Source organism: Lissotriton vulgaris, chromosome 4_1 (assembly GCF_964263255.1).
Source record: "Lissotriton vulgaris chromosome 4_1, aLisVul1.2, whole genome shotgun sequence".
NCBI lineage: Eukaryota > Metazoa > Chordata > Amphibia > Caudata > Salamandridae > Lissotriton > Lissotriton vulgaris.
Window position 1 is genome coordinate 2,117,003,799 of NC_141691.1, and position 21,255 is coordinate 2,117,025,053.

General features: G+C 47.5%; 1 protein-coding gene across 1 annotated transcript in view; it reads left to right on the forward strand.

The window, feature by feature from the left end:
• LOC147725155 (C-type lectin domain family 2 member L-like) overlaps positions 1 to 21,255 on the forward strand; it is a 115,531-nt gene that overhangs the window by 63,509 nt on the left and 30,767 nt on the right. Inside the window, exons 2-4 of the mRNA XM_086967122.1 lie at positions 4,807 to 4,890; positions 12,776 to 12,966; positions 19,764 to 19,867. Of these exons, the coding sequence (XP_086823248.1) occupies positions 4,807 to 4,890; positions 12,776 to 12,966; positions 19,764 to 19,867 (379 nt within the window). The remainder of the gene's footprint in view (positions 1 to 4,806; positions 4,891 to 12,775; positions 12,967 to 19,763; positions 19,868 to 21,255) is intronic.

Below are 21,255 nucleotides of genomic sequence, written 5' to 3' on the forward strand. Positions count from 1 at the left end.
AACTGCGAGACCGCCAGATGAACGTCTTCCTCTTGGGAGGTGGACATACTGGAAATCCAGGGGGCAAGAGAGCTATTAGAGATATTTTTTAAATTCCTCCGTGATTCCATTTTACTCGGGACCTTTTCGTTCCTGTCAACAATCAGACAAGTCACTTCAATCGGTACAGCAAAGTGATCCGACCACGAGAGGGGAAGGGGTCCTTTACAACCAAACTGCCATCATTGGAGAAGACCCCATCGAGCGTATGGCCCGCTTGATGGGTGGCGTCTCTCACAAGCTGATTCAGCCCACGGGCGGACAAGGCATCCAGCAGGGAGAGAGTATCATTAGCCTCCAACTTCTCTAAGTGATAGTTCCAATATCCCAAGACCGTTAGATGTTCACGGCTAAAATAGGGTTCAAGGATGTGAAGTAGCTGTTGCCCAAAATCAGCTCTAGGGCCAGGGGAGTGGTAAATCAGGATCCCATTAAATGGGGTTTCGTAAACGCCCTTTAGAGAGAAATACAGGGCTTGGAAGTTATCCTGAGGATTCGATAAAGGTAAGGTGTGACAATTAAAGCTATCTTTATAGAGGATAGCCAGCCCTCCTCCTACCCGACCTATTCTATCCAGCCGAGCCAAAAAATAGCCCTCTGGAACTGCCTCTACAAGGTCTGGGCCAGAAGAATCCTTTGCCCACATTTCAGTGACAAATACCCACGAGGGCTTTCTATCCAGCACATAATCCTTGAAAGCGATATTATGCTTGATTAGCGAGCGGGCATTAATGAGGAAGCCGTCTTCTCTCACAGTACTGCCTCTTTTGTTAATGTATTGTCCCGATGGATGGGGAGACGGAGGGAGGCTGGAGCCCCCAGAGCCCTCAAGAGAACACCCGCAGCATAGAGGGTAAGAGATCCTCCAGGGAGATTTTAAAGTGACATGGGAGACAAGATGGTTTTAGCCTAAGCAGGTCGTAACTAGAGTACCTGACAGCCGTAGATTTATCCTCGAGGCTAGCCGATGACCAGCCGTCCAGGCCGTCCTCAGCGCGGACGGGCGCAGATGGGCTGGACTCTGGCGTGACTGCAGCGTCACTGCGGCGCACACGCAGCGCGCACACGCTGCGCGCCATAATATCGGGTTTAAATAGGGCTCTAGCTAGTCCACCTGACTGCTAGAGCGCAGAGTGAGGCGCGAGCTTCCCTGAATCCCCCCCAAGATGGCGTTCTCAAGAGTAGAAAGCGCGAAGGACAATCCGCCAAAATAGTGGTGCGGGCACAATTAAGGTGCGGCAATGCGGAGGGAAAATTAAAACCAAGGTAAAATGTGGTCCCAAACAAATACAAATAATATGACAAAACGGGAGTATTTAAAAGCCCTGAAGCGTCTTAGAGCAAAGCGCAGCGCGCAGTAGTGAGGAGCCTAACAGGCCGTTCCTATCTCGGTCAGACCTTAAGTAGATGATGCCCAGAGACTGCCTCTAGCCAGTCCACCTGACTGCTAGAGCGCAGAGTGAGGCGTGAGCTTCCCTGAATCCCCCCCAAGATGGCGCTCACAAGAGTAGAAAGCGCGAAGGACAATCCGCCAAAATAGCGGTGCGGGGCACAATTAAGTTGCGGCAATGCGGAGGGGAAATTAAAACCAAGGTAAAATGTGGTCCCAAACAAATACAAATAATACGACAAAATGGGAGTATTTAAAAGCCCTGAAGCGTCTTAGAGCAAAGCACAGCGTGCAGTAGTGAGGAGCCTAACATGCCGTTCCTATCTCGGTCAGCCCTTAAAGTAGATGATGCCCAGAGACTGCCTCTAGCCAGTCCACCTGACTGCTAGAGCGCAGAGTGAGGCGTGAGCTTCCCTGAATCCCCTCCAAGATGGCGCTCACAAGAGTAGAAAGCGCGAAGGACAATCCGCCAAAATAGCGGTGCGGGGCACAATTAAGGTGCGGCAATGCGGAGGGGAAATTAAAACCAAGGTAAAATGTGGTCCCAAACAAATACAAATAATACGACAAAACGGGAGTATTTAAAAGCCCTGAGGCGTCTTAGAGCAAAGAGCAGCATGCAGTAGTGAGGAGCCTAACAGTCCTTTACTGCTTAGATTGACTACAAGGCTTGATTCAGGTCATTCTCTGTCTGAGATGGGTTCCTCCTGGTGTGACTGCGGGTTCCCGAATGTGGCCCGACGTCTCTCCCAATGTACCTGCACCTGTGGGTTTCTTCTTTTTCCTCTCGTCCTCCGTGGGCCAAACCCTAAAAAAGGCTGGTTGTTATAATTAGGCTGATAGCCTGGAAAAGGTCCCGGTGGAGGTTGAAAAGGATGTTGTTGGTGTGCAGGATGTCCCCAAGGTGACGACGGCCACCAAGGTTGGAACTGAGCAGTGCTTGTTGCCCTCTATAGTTTTGGAATCTGTTAGATCTCCCTCGTCCTCTGGCCATATAGGAGGGTGGATTAGATGTATCTGAATCACTGTTGGTATCTGAACTTGACCCTGAGTAGTTGGAGCCATATCTTTTCCCATTCTTCCTATACTCCGGTGCCTTGTATGAATCACTAGTGTAGGGATAGACCCGATCAAGTTTGAATTTAGCTAAGTCTTTTTTAAACTTATCTATTTTGATTTGCAGAATGGAATCCTTAAATTCCTTATTGTTCTTATTAGATTCTTCCTGTTGTTTCCTGAAGACAATAGGCGTGACAGTGGTTTTAATTTGTGCCTCTAAAACTTGTATTTCAATTAAAAATGAATCTGCTACCCTCTTGGCTGTGCTGATTATCAGGATGAGCCAATCGCGGGTACACCGCCAAGCTTTCAGCGACCAATCTTTTAGAAAGGATTTGTCATTCAAGAATAGACGAGGAGCGTTGGTCCCTATCAAGCCTGGTGGGGCACAACCTGCCCTCATGTACTCCGCCATTGCTATACCATGCACAAGTGTACGTGATTGAGACTTCTTAAGTGTTAGAACCTTGGCCCATTCATCATTGAATGGCCCATGTTTATATAGACTATACAATACTTTGTTTTGACTCACTTTGTGAGGAGTCATTAGTTTTCTGGTTGGAGCAACTGTGAGCTCCTTTCTAGACCCCCCGGTTTTCGTGTTATAAATAATAATTGGATGAAGCAGCGCGCGCCCATCAGTCATCAGCGGGCGGTGAGGACTTGATGAGACGGTAAAGAGCCCGCCTTCTGATGACGTGTCACAACCGAGGACAGCACGGGGTGTTCATCACGCAGGCCGAGGAGCCCCTCAGGCGGGCCTGACAGCAGCAACGTCCACTAAACTACTCATCCTTGTACAGAAAATGCCCAACACTGAAAACGATGGCCATATCAATGTCGAAGTGAGTATGGAGGGTACGTTCAGTCAGCCTAACTACAGCACATCTGATCAGGAATGGGGCCTTGATTTGACAGGGGGTGGTGGGGCACCTTCATGGTAGCCAAGGACCACTGGAGTTCACTAGTGGCCCAACCTCTGGTGGGCATCAAACCTTGTCTCAAGCTCCTCCTCATACTCCTCCTCCATTTGCAGCCCATGCTCGGTGCTTCGGCAGCCGTCTCCACCACATGGTGCTGTATTTGCCATCATCTTCCTCTGAACTAATAATAAATAATGCTGCTCGCACGTCAGGCTGTCAGGCACTTCCGCTTCATTAACCCCACCGATCGGAGACGGCCCAGTGACCATGAAATCCTCCAGTTTGTGCTATAAAAACATCTCAGCAGCGCATTATTAAATGAAACCACTTTTCTGTACAAGTATGTGTCCCTTTCTGGAACCACCTATCAGTATACAGCCGCTACCAAAAAACAAGAGGCACTGAAAATGATAGCGAAAGCAATCGCTACTGTAAAAAAAAAACACGCCCGCGAGTGGTGCGCGTGCGGGCGCACCACTGTGAGCCATATGTTTTCAATAATCGCGCCCGTGTCTGGGCACGATAATTGAAAACATATGGGCTTTGGTGCGCTAAACAGACACCAATAGGCCCGCCTTTGGCTTATTGCATGCTCTGTTTCAAAAACTCAAGCAAACAAAGCCCAATCACGGAACCCATAATGAAAAGCACACGCAAAAGCGTGTGCCATTCCAGGGTCCGTTTTCAAAAAATAATGAATGTATTCACTTTTATCTGATCATCAAACTGAGGAGCAGAAGAGAGCACGTGCTGTGATGTGTACATTAATGTCACCCCAGCATGTGTTTTACTGCTGAGGAGTCATTTCATGAGGTGGGAATGCATCCCCGTTTTAACCTGGGTTTTCAATTCTGTGAAAATTTGTTTTAAAAAAAAAGATTTATTTTTTAGGCCTCTTTAGCAGAAAAGCTGGTTATTTCTTTGCAAACCTTCAGTGATTCCTACAATGGTAAAACATTCAACATTGCTGCAGGGGGAAACCTTGCGCCTGTAGCCTCCTTTCTAGTGCCATGAAGCCGAAGGAGTTGAGTCCACCTTGTGGTGTCAGATATTAGAGGTTCCAAATTCTATGAGTAAGCGATATACGTTTTAAATCCTGACACTGTCCTAGCCTGTAGGGTCCTATTCTCTATGCCTTGCAGTACTGAAAGCCCATCTCTTGAGCGCCTAGAAGCCTACAGGTGTCTGAAGTTCACTTATGGCGTCAGAGACTATATAGGCCCAGTTCTTAGGATGGATTCCTCCAAAGCTCTGCTAGTAAGAGACACCCAGCTGACCCCTGAACCTGCCCCGGCCTGTCCAGGCACAACACCCCCTATCCTGTACAGTTCCTCTCCCTGCATCCTGTGTTTCCAGAAGCTTCTCTGACCCCTTGTCTCGTCTCCTCTCTTACAGTGACTCTATCCTCCCGAGTGCTGCTCTGTGCTGTCTGTGGACTTTCGCTGCTGCTGCTGGTGGTGATCTTGGCTGCACTCACTGGTAAGTCTCCCACTCTCATACAGAGCATGAGGTCAGAGATTGCTCTTAAAGTCAGACACATGTGCTGTCATACATGCAGCTTGTATCCCACTGTTATGGAACTCGCATTCCCGTTTTATTCAAACATTTTGCATATTAAAGCAGCCCTTGTCCGGCTGAATATCGGCTACACTATAGCACTGATTGAGGCTATATTTATTATATTTATATTCTCCGCTAACTCAGGGACCACTGTCTTGTGCAATAAGTTAGATGCCAAGGTCTCTGACCAATTTAATTTGGTTTCCCTTGTTCCTTATACACAGGTTGTTCATGTAGGGGAAGTCCCAGAGGTGTCAGGTGTGTTACAAAGATACACATAGATTGAGTGCTGAGGTATCAGGTGCTGTTTCACACACACATACACACACACACACACACACACACACACACACACACACACACACACACACACACACACACCCACACACACACACACACACACAAACAGGTGTGAGGTGCTGTCACAGATACACCCATAGAGCCAGTCCCAGAGGTGTCAGGGGCTATCACAAACACTTAGAGCCAGTGCCAGAGGTGTCAGGTGCTGTCACACACACATAGAGCCAGTGCCAGATGTGTCAGGTTCTGTGACACACACATAGAGCCGGTGGCAGGTGCTGTCACACACACACACACACACACATAGAGACAGTGCCAGAGGTGTCAGGTGCTGTCACACACACATAGAGCCAGTGCCAGATGTGTCAGGTTCTGTGACACACACATAGAGCCGGTGGCAGGTGCTGTCACACACACACACACACACATAGAGACAGTGCCAGAGGTGTCAGGTGCTGTCACGCACACACACACATGTAGAGCCAGTGCCAGAAGTGTCAGGGGATGTCACACTCACCTAGAGCCCGTGCCAGAAGTGTCAGGTGCTGTCACACACACATAGAGCCAGTGCCAGATGTGTCAGGTTCTGTGACACACACATAGAGCCGGTGGCAGGTGCTGTCACACACACATAGAGACAGTGCCAGAGGTGTCAGGTGCTGTCACTCACACACACACATGTAGAGCCAGTGCCAGAAGTGTCAGGGGATGTCACACTCACCTAGAGCCCGTGCCAGAAGTGTCAGGTGCTGTCACACACACATAGAGCCAGTGCCAGATGTGTCAGGTTCTGTGACACACACATAGAGCCGGTGGCAGGTGCTGTCACACACACATAGAGACAGTGCCAGAGGTGTCAGGTGCTGTCACTCACACACACACATGTAGAGCCAGTGCCAGAAGTGTCAGGGGATGTCACACTCACCTAGAGCCCGTGCCAGAAGTGTCAGGTGCTGTCACACACACATAGAGCCAGTGCCAGATGTGTCAGGTTCTGTGACACACACATAGAGCCGGTGGCAGGTGCTGTCACACACACACACACACACACACACACACACACATAGAGACAGTGCCAGAGGTGTCAGGTGCTGTCACTCACACACACACATGTAGAGCCAGTGCCAGAAGTGTCAGGGGATGTCACACTCACCTAGAGCCCGTGCCAGAAGTGTCAGGTGCTATCACACACAAGTAGAGTCGGTACCACAGGTGTCAGGTGCTGTTACACAAATATGTAGTGCCAGCAGTTGAGATGCTGTCACACACACACACACACACGCACCCCCCCCCCCCCCACACACACACACACACACTGTAGAACCAGTGCCAGCGATGTCAGGTGCCATCACAAACATGTAGAGCCAGTGACAGAGGTGTCTGGTGCTGGCACAGACACACATATACACACACACACACAAACACGCACACGTAGAACCAGTGCTAGAGGTATTAGGTGATGTCACACACAAATGGAGACAAAGGTGTCAGGTACTGTTACACAGACACACTCAGAGATGTCAAGTGCTGTCACACATGTAGGTAGAGCCAGTATCAGATGTTGTCACACATGTAAGTAGAGGCAGTGTCAGGTGTTGTCACACATGTATGTACAGCCAGTGTCAGGTGTTGTCACACATGTTTATAGAGCCAGTGTCAGATGTTGTCACACATGTAAGTAGAGGCAGTGTCAGGTGTTGTCACACATGTATGTACAGCCAGTTTCAGGTGCTGTCACACATGTATCTTGAGCCAGGGGCAGTTTACATGAGGTTTTGGTGCCTCAGGCACCTCTCACCTCTTCCACCCCTTCAGCCGCAGCCCCTCCCTCCCCTCCTCAGGTGTCTGATCTGGCTCTAGCTCCTATGTGTACCTTGTGCCAGGTGCGGTGTGCTTGGGGTAAAGAAGGTTCTCATCGTTTCCCCCTCCTTCAGTAGCCAAGAGGGTAGAGTCTCTCATTAGAGCCCCTGTGTGAGCGCTGTCTGTAGGGGGCACCCACCCCACTGACTCCCCCTCTAGCCTCAGTACCAGCCGTTTGTGTGTACCACCCTGTGATGCAGCCAGGGGGGGCTGTCTCCAGGTGAAGATCATGCACAAGTCTCCCTGTCGCAGCCTTGGAAGGTCGGATCTTTATTTACCTCCATTACTGACCAATATTCATTTAATGTGATAAAAATGACCCTTCCTTCACATGGCTCTCATTACTTCAGAGTGAATGCACCTTCACTGCTGACGTCACTGCAGAAGGGAGTTCTCTGAATAGGTTTATAGTCCACAACCACCAACGCCCAGTCCAGTGAGGGCTTCATGTTGGATGAGGATCCTAAACACCTGTGTGCGAGGGATAGCTCTGTAGCTACGTTTATAGTCCACACCCACCAAAGCCCAGTCCAATGAGGGCTTTGTGTTAGATGAGGATCCTAAACACCTGTGTGCAGGGGATAGGTCTGTACATACCTTTATAGTCCACACCCAGCAACGCCCAGTCCAGTGAGGGCTTCGTGTTAGATGAGGATCCTAAACACCTGTGTGCGAGGGATAGGTCTGTACATACCTTTATAGTCCACACCCACCAACGCCCAGTCCAGTGAGGGCTTCGTGTTAGATGAGGATCCTAAACACCTGTGTGCGAGGGATAGCTCTGTAGCTACGTTTATAGTCAACACCCACCAAAGCCCAGTCCAATGAGGGCTTCGTGTTAGAGGAGGATCCTAAACACCTGTTTGCTGGGGATAGGTCTGTTCATAGGGAAAGGCAGACTTAAAGCAATTATGGAAAGCCATCTGGGGCCAGTGGTCTTCTGGGCAGTGCTTCAAGGGGGATGAAAGATAGGGCGGGCTCTCTAAAAGGGGCGAGGACAATTATGTGTAAGTAAGATTCCTGTCCGAGAAGAGAGGCCTGTGTGAGTAAGGATTAAACTTACAAGATGTAAACTACAATCCTGTGCTTCACTCAGCAGTGCATCTGACCAGTGTCTGGGTGCATGGCTGTGACTTTTATGTTATTGCATCCTGACATCTCACACAGCAATCAACACATGCACCTCAAGCAAGCCTGGCCTACACGCTAAATGAACAGCAAAATGAGTTTGTTATGAATAGTTGGTATTGTAAATGTTCCAATTCTGAAAATACAAGACTGTCAATTTAACATTAATCTGTTCTGTGGAAGAGGGGGGGCTTTGATAATGTCACAGGTTAAGAGTCCTGGCATGTCCGGGATCTTTAAACACTTCTGGGACATGTTTAATGACTCCCTTAATCATTGGCAATATTTGCACTGTCTTTTGGGACTGTTCAAATGTATCCAACAGAAAATCCTCTCTGCTGCATCCAAGTGCATTGTGACTCCATGATAGATGGCAGCTCTATTAATCAACTGTCCAAAACCAATATTATCGTCTGGGGTAGATGGTTTTGAGGGGTATGTGTGTGGGCTTGGGACGTCTGGTATATCTGTTGGGATAGGGTACTCCCAATCATGTGGGTCAGTTGGATACGTGAAAGGGTCATTTGGGTCACCCGCCACCCCTAGGTCCTCATCATCCTCTTCATCTGGGGGTGTATGAGGTAGAGAGGTCTCAGTTTGAGGTGGTGTAATAGATTTAGGGAGAGGAAGTGGGTTAGAAGGAAGTATAGGAGAAGAAGGATGCATAGGTGATGTGGCAGAGTCCTTCTTCCTCACAGGCACTGGAAGAGCAGGCACTGGAGGAGCATGTGTTGTGTCTAGCTTCCTCTTCCTATGTGGCACAGTGGTGACAAGTCTTGTTTCTGGATCAATATAAATCTTTTTCTGTTTAGGATCAAGAGGATCCGGCTGAAAAAGTTCCTCTTCCTCAGGAACTGCTTTCGGCGCCGATTATTTTCGTTTCAGAGCGGAGTTGACTTTTATTGTCTTTTGCCTTAGAAGGCGTGGTAGAGTCTTAAGGCTTACTTTTGGTTCAGAGGCTCTTGGTTTCAGAGTTGAAATTGGATCTTTAGGCTTGGAAACGTTTGAAGCCGGATTATCCATGGGCCTTGAGGTTTTCAGGGCCGATTTTGTCTTTGAAGGTGGAACCGATTTCAGAGCAGAGAGTTCTTTTGGTTTTGGTGCCAAAGGTGCAGGTGGGATTGGTATATGAGGTTTGCTCGGTCACGAGCTAACAGAAGGCTTTTCTTTTCTCCTAGGAGCGGGGCACGGAGGCGGGGCTTCTGAAGTGTGTTTTTGGTCGCGACTGGGGCCAGCAGGCGAAGTCTTGACCGTTGCCTTTGGTTTTGGTGGTAGGGTTGGCGTAGGAGCAGTACTACTCACTCATTGACCAAGAGTGATGGGGTTGTCCGAGTCTTCTTCCTCTGATACGATTTGGAGATATTCTGAATATTCTTCTTGGACATCTGGGCCTTCGTCGAAGATGTCCACTGGTTCTGAAGCTGATCTCTGCAAGATGTGTCGCCGAGCCTTTCGATCTCGAATGGTCTTCTTCCATCGAAAGGATGTGCTGGCTGGACAGCTGGACTTGTCGTGTTCAGGTGATAGGCACAGGTTGCAGACCTTGTGCCTATCACCTGTGGGAATTTTGCTCCACACTGGGGGCATTTCTTGAATGTCGTCCTTTCCATGAGCCGTAAGCCTCACGGCGTGGATAGGCCCAACAGCCCGCGTCAACAACCGGAATCGAGCTGATGAAAGTTGCGTCAAAGCTGATGAAGTTCAAGGTCAATTCAAAGAGTTTATGAAAGTTTTTCGCGTTGAAGTAGTTTGAAATCGAGAATTCGAACCAGAGTGCAAAAGTTGCATCCGAACCCAATGGCAGAAAAAAATAATCTAAGGATGGAGTCGATGCCCATGCTCACTATCGTCCAAGGGAGGCGATCTAATGCTAAGTGCGAGATCTGCAGCTCATATGCCTCGACCACATAATTTTACCAAGGCCATTAGATACATTTGCTATGGTGGCTTCATCTGAAAAGGACCAAGAAAATCAATGCTCAACCTCTACTAAACATCACTGGGACATACTGCATCTCCCATGGGTGGTATTCTCATTACAAACTCTAAATATTAGCTCTATACACTGTACTTCGTCTTTTAATCATTTACTCAACATCTCTATCCATAGCGGGCCACAAAACTTTTTTTACAAACTCCTCTAGCTAGCCATCCTTCCCAGATGCCCTTCCTGAGATTAATCTACCAATCTATTCCGATCTTGCAGGGAGGAATTAGCTTGTTGTTGCAAAGTAACAAACCCTTTCCCAAAGAGAGCTCACTCTGAATTTTACTTTACATTTCAAAGTGAATGGACAGCAAAGTTTCATGTAGCCAACCTCTCAACACATTGGTAAGTTCACAATCTTTGGACAACTCTTCTCTCCACTCATTCTAACTTACATGCCTAATTGACATCCAGGGCACACTCACCAGAAGACATTCATCGTCCTCATGGGAACACAAAGATTCAGCATTACTAGGAAGGCGAGACAAATAGTCAGCTTTCTTGTCCCTACCGCCAGGTAGATGTTCTACTTGAAAATTATGTTCCAAACTTAATCACACCAATCTCCCAGTACCCTTAGTCAACAGTGACAGAGTTTTTTTCCAGGAATGTAGGAGCTCAAACCTGGGGCATGCAGCAAAGATGAGTTGATCAAATCAAAAGCAGGTTGCTGCTCCTTGTCCCAGCACAAAGCTAACACTTTGTTAAAGTAACCTTCCAATCCATTGGGGCAGAATTCCTGCAGGTTCTCATTACAATTATGAAGCAACACACGCATGGGCATTCTGGTCATCACCAGTGTTACAGCGAAGAATAAAGATGCCGGCACTGGAGTCCTCAAGAGAGAAGTTTTATTCAAAAAAATAATGGCAGCCTCAAGAAACATTATCCGACCAAAACACTGTCTTTCCAACTGTCCACCCAAACTCGGTCATTCCAGAAGTCCACATACCACACACAATAGGAACTCTGGAATGCTCACGACATAAAGTAAACCCCATCAAAACAAGGTCCAGTATGAACCACACAACCCTCAGGAACTGCCTGGTTTGTCTCTAGGGTTTGTGCCCAGAGAAAGGTTCTAACATTAGAAAAACCCAATCCCAAATCCACCTGTTTTTGAGGTTTCCCTCAGGATCAATTTTGGTATTTTTTTAAAAAAAAAATTGTAGCCTATATTTGCTCCGCAGCCAGTTAAAAAAGACAGAAGGGTAGATGTCCCATTTCATAATATACTTTAACCCTTGGCTGTTCATTAAATATATAATCGATACCTGGCTGTATTACTGACAGGGCGCCCTGCCCTGGAGCATCAAGGCACATCTGGGGGCTCTGAGAGGAGACAGACTCAGTGCGCTAGATTAGAGTTAATGCTCCCTCCCCCACTGCAGCCATGAATTCAGACCTTCCCTGGGGGAGGTATATGAATAAAAGGTGCACTGACTGAAGTCATTGGACCCCCTTTCACTGTGCAGGTGGCGGCTGGCCTGCATTTGAAAGAGGGGCCCGGATCTCCTGCAGAGCGGCGCAGTGACCGACTGCATCCATCTGCAAAGGGATGTTTGTAGAGTCCATGGTACTCCTTTCACCACTTCCAGAGGGTGTCTGAGGGGCATGCACTGACTCCCTGCAACAGAGTCAGTTCTCAGTGCAAATGAGTAACTTCCCATTTGAGTTTGAATCAGCACTGCATGTGCACCAGTGCAATCTGTATCACAGAGAGGACTACACAAGTGATGGCGGCCTCTTCTATTATACCGGAGTGCCAAAGTGAGTGAAGAAGCAAGCTCGTTCACTTGTAGTTCACCCTGAGCACTTTCGATAATACAGTTTCAGATGCCCTTCCATCCTCACCTACCTTCAGCAGGATGCCTCAACCCCTTTCCCCGTCCTTTCCAGGATTTCAGATGTCCTCTCCCCTCTGGTGTCTCTCAGGTATTCCCTCCCCCAGCCCTTCCCACATATTTATAAACATCTGGTATCCCACAATCCCACGTCCATATGGGTTCTCAAACCCTGTCCATCGCCACACATACTGCGGACAGAGTTATTGGCATTGACTCGGTCACAGAACAGACTTTTCGATCAGGACAGAGATCTTATGTCTTACCAACACTTGATCCACCAATCCTCTGCTTCCTCCGGGTCAATTCATGGCTCTTCTCAGGTTTATGGGGACACCTAGGATGCAGGAGGCAGGGAAGTCCGGGATTAACTGACCATTAACAACTTCCACAAGGTAAGTGTCAGCCCACGGCAGGCAGCGGATCACTGCCTGGCATTCCTCCATCCCCCCCCTGTCTCCAGCCCTGGGAGGGAGGAGGAGGCATGGAGAGTGAGCACTGTACAGCTTGGCAGCCCTGTGACTTCACTGCAGTGAATAACTGGAACATATCTAACTGTTCTTGCTGATGGCTTCATGTAGCAGCCACACACTACAAACGAGTGCTGCATATTGCTGTTTGCGTGCGCACTGCGCGTATTGATTTGCACTGTCAATCCTGTTTATTCCACATTTTCTGTTTTTAGGCCACTGTTTGTCACAAGATGCCATAGTGCCCCCTTGTTCAGAGACCTGCCCCATGGACTGGCTCTACAGTAGAAACAGATGTTACTACTTCTCGGCGATATATAGAAAGGAAGGGGATTGGGACGAGAGCCAGAAGTACTGCTCCTCACACAACGGGTCCCTCGCGCTCCTCGCCACCCAGGAGGATCTGGTAAGGACATGAAACAAGCAAACAATATATTTAGGACTTTTTACCTTGTATTTAATGTGGTGTAAGCTTTTTTGACCCCCTATGTATTATTTGTTGCCTCACCCATGCACACCTTGCTCACCCATCCTCCCACCTTACCTGCAATTGGGGAGCACACTCGCTTATGAATAATTTTGTTTTCCTTCTGCTGGTGATCCCGCATGTCAGGTTTTTTTGTGGGAAACTAATTTGATTGAGTTTCATGACATGAGAGTAAAGAACATTGTGACCCACATTTGGTTTATCCGAGAAAATTACTTAATGCGATTGCAAGGCATTGACATTCAATCGATGCAACATTTTGCAGTGCAGCAGTGACAAGGACACCCCCACCCTTAAGCTGTCCCATGGAGTTATCAGCCCAGAACTTCGCCCATACTCAGCCGTGTTCAAAGTGGCTGCCCCTAGCTTCTTAGAGTACTTTGTCTTGCAGTGCACACCAATCCACCCCCCAGCGCCACTGTGAGAGAGTAAGCGGTGAAGGGGGATCTCCAACAGGCAGCGATAACTCATTTAGAAACCATAAGGTCTATCCCCAGGATTGATCGGTCAGCCCTTGTACCCTCCAAGCCCTCAAGGACCCCCAGTAAAGCATGAGGAGGGAGAGGGAGACCTCCCATCCCAGCACCTCAATTAACTCTCCCACTGCAGCAGACCAGAACCTTTGAATTAGAGGACACAGCCAAACCACATGGTAAAAACCAGCAGGAGCATCACCACACCCAGGGCATGAGGGCTCCAGAAGCAGTCCTTCCTGATGGAGCCGAGCTGGAGAGAGAGAGCTCCTATATAAGTAGCATGTCTGGACCAGACGTACCTTGAAAGAGGTTGTGACCATCCTTGGTGCCATCAGTGCGTTGCACTATTGGTGATCTTCAGAGGTTCCAGCCACACTTCCCATTGGCCCCTGATGTGGTCTAGGGTGCCTCGTGTATTAATCATCAAGGTTCAATACATTTTTGGGACTCCCCCTTTGCCCAAATCACCCATCAGCAGCTTAGTCTCTCGTGGACTGAACTCCGGGAGTGAGTCAATTTGACAGAGATGTGGCTGAAGTGCAAGACTTAGTTGGAGGTTTTTATAAAATTGTGCATGGGTCAAGGCATATGTGGTTTGAAGTTCCTCATATGAGCGCATATGGCTCCTTGACCCGGCAAACCCAAGCTGTGAAATCCCAATAACGTCAGTGCTTAATTTGTAAAATATGAAGTCCAGGTGCTGAAATGTTTGTCCGAGGCCACACCCACTGTTACCGGCTCCACCCACTTCCTCCACTAGCTTCACCCACATCCTCAACTGGCATTGAAGAAAGGCAGATTTTCATGTATATGGCCACGTACCATCTCCTTCCTCCGGGATCAGGGCATATGACCTTTCTAAAGGAAACGGAACCAGTAAGCTGTTCTTCTAAAAAAAGATATATGATGGTTAAAGTATGCATCTAATGGATGTTTCAATCTTGAATGATAAGAATTTTTAACACTTTGAATCTCAACTGAACACGTGTTTGGATACAGCAATATTATGATACAAAGGCATTTAAATTATTACTGATTGGAGTTGCTGAGTGCACATAAGATTGGAAATATTGACCCAAGTGGGGTTTTGGGAGCAGCAGACCCAGAAATGATTGCACCAGTAAAGGGACCTTTATAAAGTGTATTCAAAATTGGACAAGGGGTACGAACACTGGATTTGAGTATAATGAATTATAGGCAATACATCAGCTGCTGCTGTGAATTGGCAGAGGCCACATGACTGTATCAGTGGTATGCCTGGAAAGCTGTTATATTTCGCTTGGCTTTGCAGGCATAGAACTTTGTAAGTGAATTATGAAAAGTTGTACAATTACACCTTTGCATAGACGTATGTTTGCAGGTGAGTAGTTGAAATTACACGCATGGTACACGTAGACAGATTCAATTCTGGCTGATTTAAATAAAAACTGAGTAAAACATACAATGCTATCTGCCCGAAAATATATGCTGTTGGACTATAGGTCCTATTATCAAAGTGTGCAATGACGTGGGCGCACAGATGTGCACCTGTGGGATTTATGTACAATGTCTCTTAGCTAGCTTGTGGGTGGACTGCAGGCAGGGGCGCAACTAGGTCTTAATTTCGGGGGGGCTAACATGGCAGATGAAGGGGCGTGGCTAATGTAAATCAATGGGGCGGAGCTAAAATAGCAGATAATCAGGATTTATTAATGCTCAGGCCAAGCTGAGAAAAAAATCTGCTTAATTCTGCATTTGAAACTGGACAACAATTAAAGCAGACATTTTTGTTAGTTTGATGCATTGCCCCCCAAAACCCATACTCATCCTGAATCTTAAAATTAGCCCTGGCACACCAAAACACATACCCACGCTGAACCCTAAAATTAACCCCCTCACACCCTAAAACCCATACCCGCCCTGAAATCTATAATTACCCCTGGCACCCCAAAACCCATACCCATCCTATCCCTAAAATTATCCCTCCCCGGCCCCCCAAAACCCATACCCACCCCACACCCTAAAATTACCCCCTGGCACCCCAAAACCCAATACCACCCTGGACCCTAAAATACCCCCCTGGAGCCCCAAAACCCATACCTGCCCTGAACCTTAAATTACCCCTGGCACCCCAGAAACCAAACCCATGCTGAACCATAAATTCCCCCCTTGCCCCCCAAAACCCAAACCCACCCTGAACCTTAAAATTACCCCAGGCACCCCAAAACCCATACCCATGCTGAACCATAAATTCCCATCTGGCACCCCATAACCCATACCCACCCTGAACCCTAAAGTAGCCCCCTGACATCCCAAAACCCACACCTGCCCTAAACCCTAAAATTACCCCTGGCACTATAAAACACATACCCACGCTGAACCCTAAAATTAATCCCATGGCACCCCAAAACCCACACCCACCCTGTACCTTAAAATTACCCCTGGCACCCCAAACCCCGTACCCATTCTGAACCACAAATTCCCCCCCGGCACCCCATAACCCATACCCACCCTGAACCCTAAAATTGCCCCCTGACACCGCAAAACCCACACCTGCCCTGAACCCTAAAATTACCCCTGGCACACCAAAACACATACCCACGCTGAACCCTAAAATGTCCCCTGGCACCCCATACCCACCCTGAACCCTAAAATAGCCCCATGACATCCCAAAGCCCACACTTGCCCTAAACCCTAAAATTACCCCTGGCACCCCAAAACTCATACCCATGCTGAACCATAAATTCTCCCCGGCACCCCATAACCCATACCCACCCTGAACCATACATTCCCCCCTGGCAATCCATAACCCATACCCACCCTGAACCCTAAAATTGCCCCCTGACACCCCAAAACCCACACCTCCCCTGAACCCTAAAATTACCCCTGGCACACCAAAACACATACCCACGCTGAACCCTAAAATGTCCCCTGGCACCCCAAAACCCATACCTACCCTGAACCCTAAAATTGCCCCGTGGAACTCCAAAACCCATACCTGCTCGGAACCCTAAAATTGCCCCCTGGCACCCCAATCCGTAACCCACCCTGAACTATAAAATTACTCACTGGCACTCTAAAACCCACACCCACCCTGAACTCTAAAATTACCCACTAGCACACCAAAAAAAAAAATTAACACTACAAACTTACACTACATTTGCATATTTGGAGGGGACTGTCCTCTTTGATGTTTCTATGTATGTAAGTCAAGCACAACATTCACAGTAACCTGGATATGCAGGCAGTAGGTAATGCTGTGCTGAAAAATGCATTAAAGTTACTGGAACTTACACAAAAAACTGCTGCCTGCTCTTCTGATACTATACTGTGGAGTCTGGCTGATCAGCAGCACTGTGTCCTGGCATCCAGCCCCTCCCGAAGGTCTCACTGTGAAGATCAATGTGGGTCAAATGCACAGACAGCAGGGGGAAAGGGATGTCCCGTGCAGGTGAAGCTTTTCCTTTGTAAATTAATTCCTGCTGGCGTCATAACCCAGGGTTTGCTGTCTGTGCACTTGTATGGAATACACATCTATACAAGTGCACAGACAGCACACCCTGCGCTAAGATGCCAGCAGAAATTCTTTTACAAAAGAAAAGCATCACCTTAACTGGCCATGCCTTCCCCCTGCTGTGCACATCTTCACACCCCATGCTCACAACCCATCAAGTGCTTAGGTGAAATCCCTGCCTTCAGGCAAGGATTTCACCTCTGCGCCACTCTAAAGGAAACACAAGAGGTCAGGGCAGGGGGGTTCACTCGCTGAAACTGTTCAGAGGCTCGCTATCTGGCTCGGGCTGCTGGGCCTCTCAGAAAGCATTAAATGCGCAGCCTTCTTGCACCATTTCAGTGCGTGTCATCTTAAGGGGTGGGGGGGCAATACAGCAACACAGCTCAGAAACAGAGAGGCAATCACGTATCCCTCTTTCAAAGCAGCGCTGTTGCAGCTCATGCAACAATACAGAAACATTCGGAGTGAAACGTCTGCCTTTCTCTTTACTCCAAGAGCGCCACTGAAAACAGGAGCCTCATTGCGAAGGTGTTCATTGGCGGAGGACTCCGCTGCGGGCCTAGTTTGATGTGAGTTAGCTGGTAATTCCTCTGAGTTAGTGCACGACCTTATTTATTTATTTATTTTATTTATTTATGCAATTTTATATAGCGCGGCCTTTACCCGAAGGTGTCAGAGCGCTTCACAATAGGAACAGAAAAGATACAAACTGAGAACATTACACGAGCAACAGATTGCAGAGGCATACGTTACGTTACATACGGTAAAGTGATAATTGTGAGCAAACAAGAATACATGAGGTAGTAAAAATTGTGAGAAACCAAAAATACATGAGGTAGACAAGGTAATTGTGACACTTGTGAGCAAACAAAATACATGAGGTAGTAAAAATGTGGGCTACCAAAAATACATGAGGTAGTAAAAAGTGCACAGGAGGAAAAAGTGACAAGTGTGCAGGCTACAAGAGAAAATAGAGTATAATTTGCGGTATAATACTGCAATACATGTTAGACACTCAAGCACAAGAACAAACGATTACGTAGGCAAAAGTGGCACTTGTGCAAGTATCAAAGGTAAAAAACATGTGAGAGGAAGCAAACCGTGTGTTACAGGGGCAAAGTGGTGAGTGCAAGTTGCAAGAGGGTACCAAACACAAGTACATGGATAATACTGCAATAAAAGGCAAACACTCTAACCGCAAGAACACACTGGGAAGGCACTTCCATGGACATGAGAAGTAGAAATTATCAGTAGTGGGAGATCTTCCTTCAGATAAAAGAGAGTTACTTTTGGAGGTGTCTCTGGAGGAGGAGAGCTTTGAGGTCCCTTTTAAAGGCCTGGGAGGAGGCGGTGGTCCGGAGCTGAGGCGGGAATGAGTTCCAGATTCTCACTGCGTTGCCCGAAAAGGATTGGGCCATCGTTCTTTCCTTCTTGAAAGTGGGAGGTTCAAGCAGTAGATTCTCCGCATTGCGTGAAGGTCTAGAACCTCCAGAGAGTTTCAGTTTATTCGCCAGGTAGAGAGGAGAAGAGGAGTGCAGGGCTTTGTGGGTGATACAAGCGATCTTGTAGATAGCTCTAGCCTCAAAGGGAAGCCAGCGGAGGGTAGATAACATCGGTGTGATGTGATCGCTTCTTTTGGCCCCATAAATGAAACGAGTTGCTGAGTGGAAAACAGACTTAAGTGGGGACAAGTGGGATTTGGGGAGGCCAGTAAGAAGAGAATTGCAGTAGTCGAGTCTGGAGAGGACCAGTGATTGCACCAGGGTTATAAGGTCCCGCTCCGGGAAGAAGCGACGGCACAGCACAGCTCAGAAACAATGATAACCGCGCAGACGCAATCAGAGCTGTGTTCATGAGCTGTGAATCCACTCGGGCGTTAACACGGGCAAGTTCCGAGTTCACTGTATTTGCTGTGGACAGTGCAATAGCATAAAAAGAGGCTCACAGGTTCGCCCTGCGCATTTGGTCTCGTTCACGTCTACGGCTGACGCAGGACAATGAGAGGTGTACCATGCTTTCTGCTGCACCCAAGCAACTTTGAGTACAGCATTCACTGTTCATTTTCAACCGGCTACACAATACCTTCTTAGCAGCAAGGCAGCGTAAGAGACACTATATGGCTGAACAGAAGTGCTGCGGAGCACAATTACTTTTGATTTTTAATCCATTAATCGTTTGATGTGATGGCGATGCTACGAATGCTTTTTGCACCCTGCACTATTCCCTATCTTTCTGGTTGTCCATTTCATCAAGTAGATCTCAACTTTTTTTCCTTTTTTAAAATTATTAATATTTTATTTTTTAACAGAGTTTTATATAGCGCAAGCTTCACCCGAAGGTGTCGGATATCAGAGCGCTTTACAAAGCCCCAGTTGGGCTACATGAGGACACATTCATTTTTTGTCAGGCACGGGGAGACAAGTGATTTGCCCCGAATCACAAGATATTGAGCGTCATTGCTGAGACTTGAAGCCGGTTCTCCAGATTTGAGGCCGACCGCCCTAGCCGTTAGACCAACTAAGAAACACAAAAAGATAAAAATAATTCATACCCACCCCACTGACGACAAAACTGTGAATCAAGTATTGTTATAAAATGTGTTTAATCAGACATGTTTTCACTCTATTCCCACTATATGAACAAAGACATTTGCTCGAGATAAATATTGATTGTTTAATTCCTTCCATTTAAAATTGTTGAGAACTGTAAAAAAAAATACAGCGCTGATTCCTTTTTCCTTTATGCAGAATTTCTTGCTGGACATTTCCAGGGAGCACCACCCATGGGTCGGTCTCCGGAAGAGCGAGGATGGAATCCACTGGGCGAACGGGACCGCCTGCAGCAGCAGCCTGTGAGATTCTGTCACTTACTATAGAATCATTGTGTTTTTATTTAAGCTGGTTGTTATCTCTGATTTAGAGACACTAGTGAGTAATAAACATTAGGGTGGGCTCAGCCGGCTCCCTTGGGAAGCCGTGACCACCAACAGCGGACTTGCCCCAAGTGTCCGTATCATACAAAGTGAGAACTGGATGCACTTTTGTAAAACATGTTCTCCAGCAGACATTGGATCTGATTGATCTCAGTGGCGGCTGGTGAATTTTAAAAGTGGTGAAGCCATGTTCTCCGGAACACGTTGGGTCTGACTGATCTCAGTGGCGGCTGGTGAATTTTAAAAGTGGTGAAAACATGTTCTCCAGCACACATTGGATCTGCCTGATCCCAGTGGCAGCTGGTGAATTTTAAAAGTGGTGAAAACATGTTCTCCAGCACACATTGGGTCTGACTGATCTCAGTGGCGGCTGGTGAATTTTAAAAGTGGTGAGTGGAAGTTTTAGACCTGTGTATAAAACACAAACTAACCTGAACTGGAAGAGTTGGGTGTTGGGTGAGAGAGTTTGTCCCCTACATGAAAAGTTTGAAATGGTGGGTTTTACAGCACACATCTACTAAGATTTTTGCTTGAAAAAGGTAATTACATGGGGTATGTTACAGCACAAATATCAAGAAAAAGCAAGCCATATAATATCCTAGTCCTTGTACAGAACTGGTCTGTTTGCAAAAGGTCATACCGCCCCCAAGTCAAGCACACACTAAGACATCCACCTCAAAAAATAAGTGTCCAGAGTGTTTCATCCCCCTAACACATTTCTGCCTTTACTGCATTGGGCGTTCAAGGCTGCTATGCATGAGAGGGGGGCTCTGGTTTACTGCAGACCCACGCTCTACCCCGCCTCACGAGAGGGGATGCGCTCGCTGGTAACCAACCAGACCCTCTCCCAGGGACGCAGTGGTGAGCACGAAGCACACCGTTCACACTTAGAATGTCACACTCGAGCATCTGTGCTAACAATGACACAATGTATGTTTAAAAACATGTATTGCAGTATTCTATGCATTAGTACACGAGCTATGACCACGGAACATATGAGGTTGGATGCCATTATTAGGCTTACTATGAACATGAATCCAACAAATTAATCAATCATTGAACTCAGCACCCAGTTCCCTATTTCCTGCACCCACTATTATCACTCACTACTCTGAGAGCGTGAAACCTAGAGTAACATTTTCTATAGGGGAAGTGTTAGAATTGTCTCTCTGCATGCCTGCCACACGGAGGGCCTGTGTGCTGTCAGACTTGGGCCAAATATATTTCGTACAACAAGGGAACCCAAACAAGTCGGCCAGGGACCTTGGGAGTCAATTATTTTCAACAACAGTGGTCCCCAGAAAGTA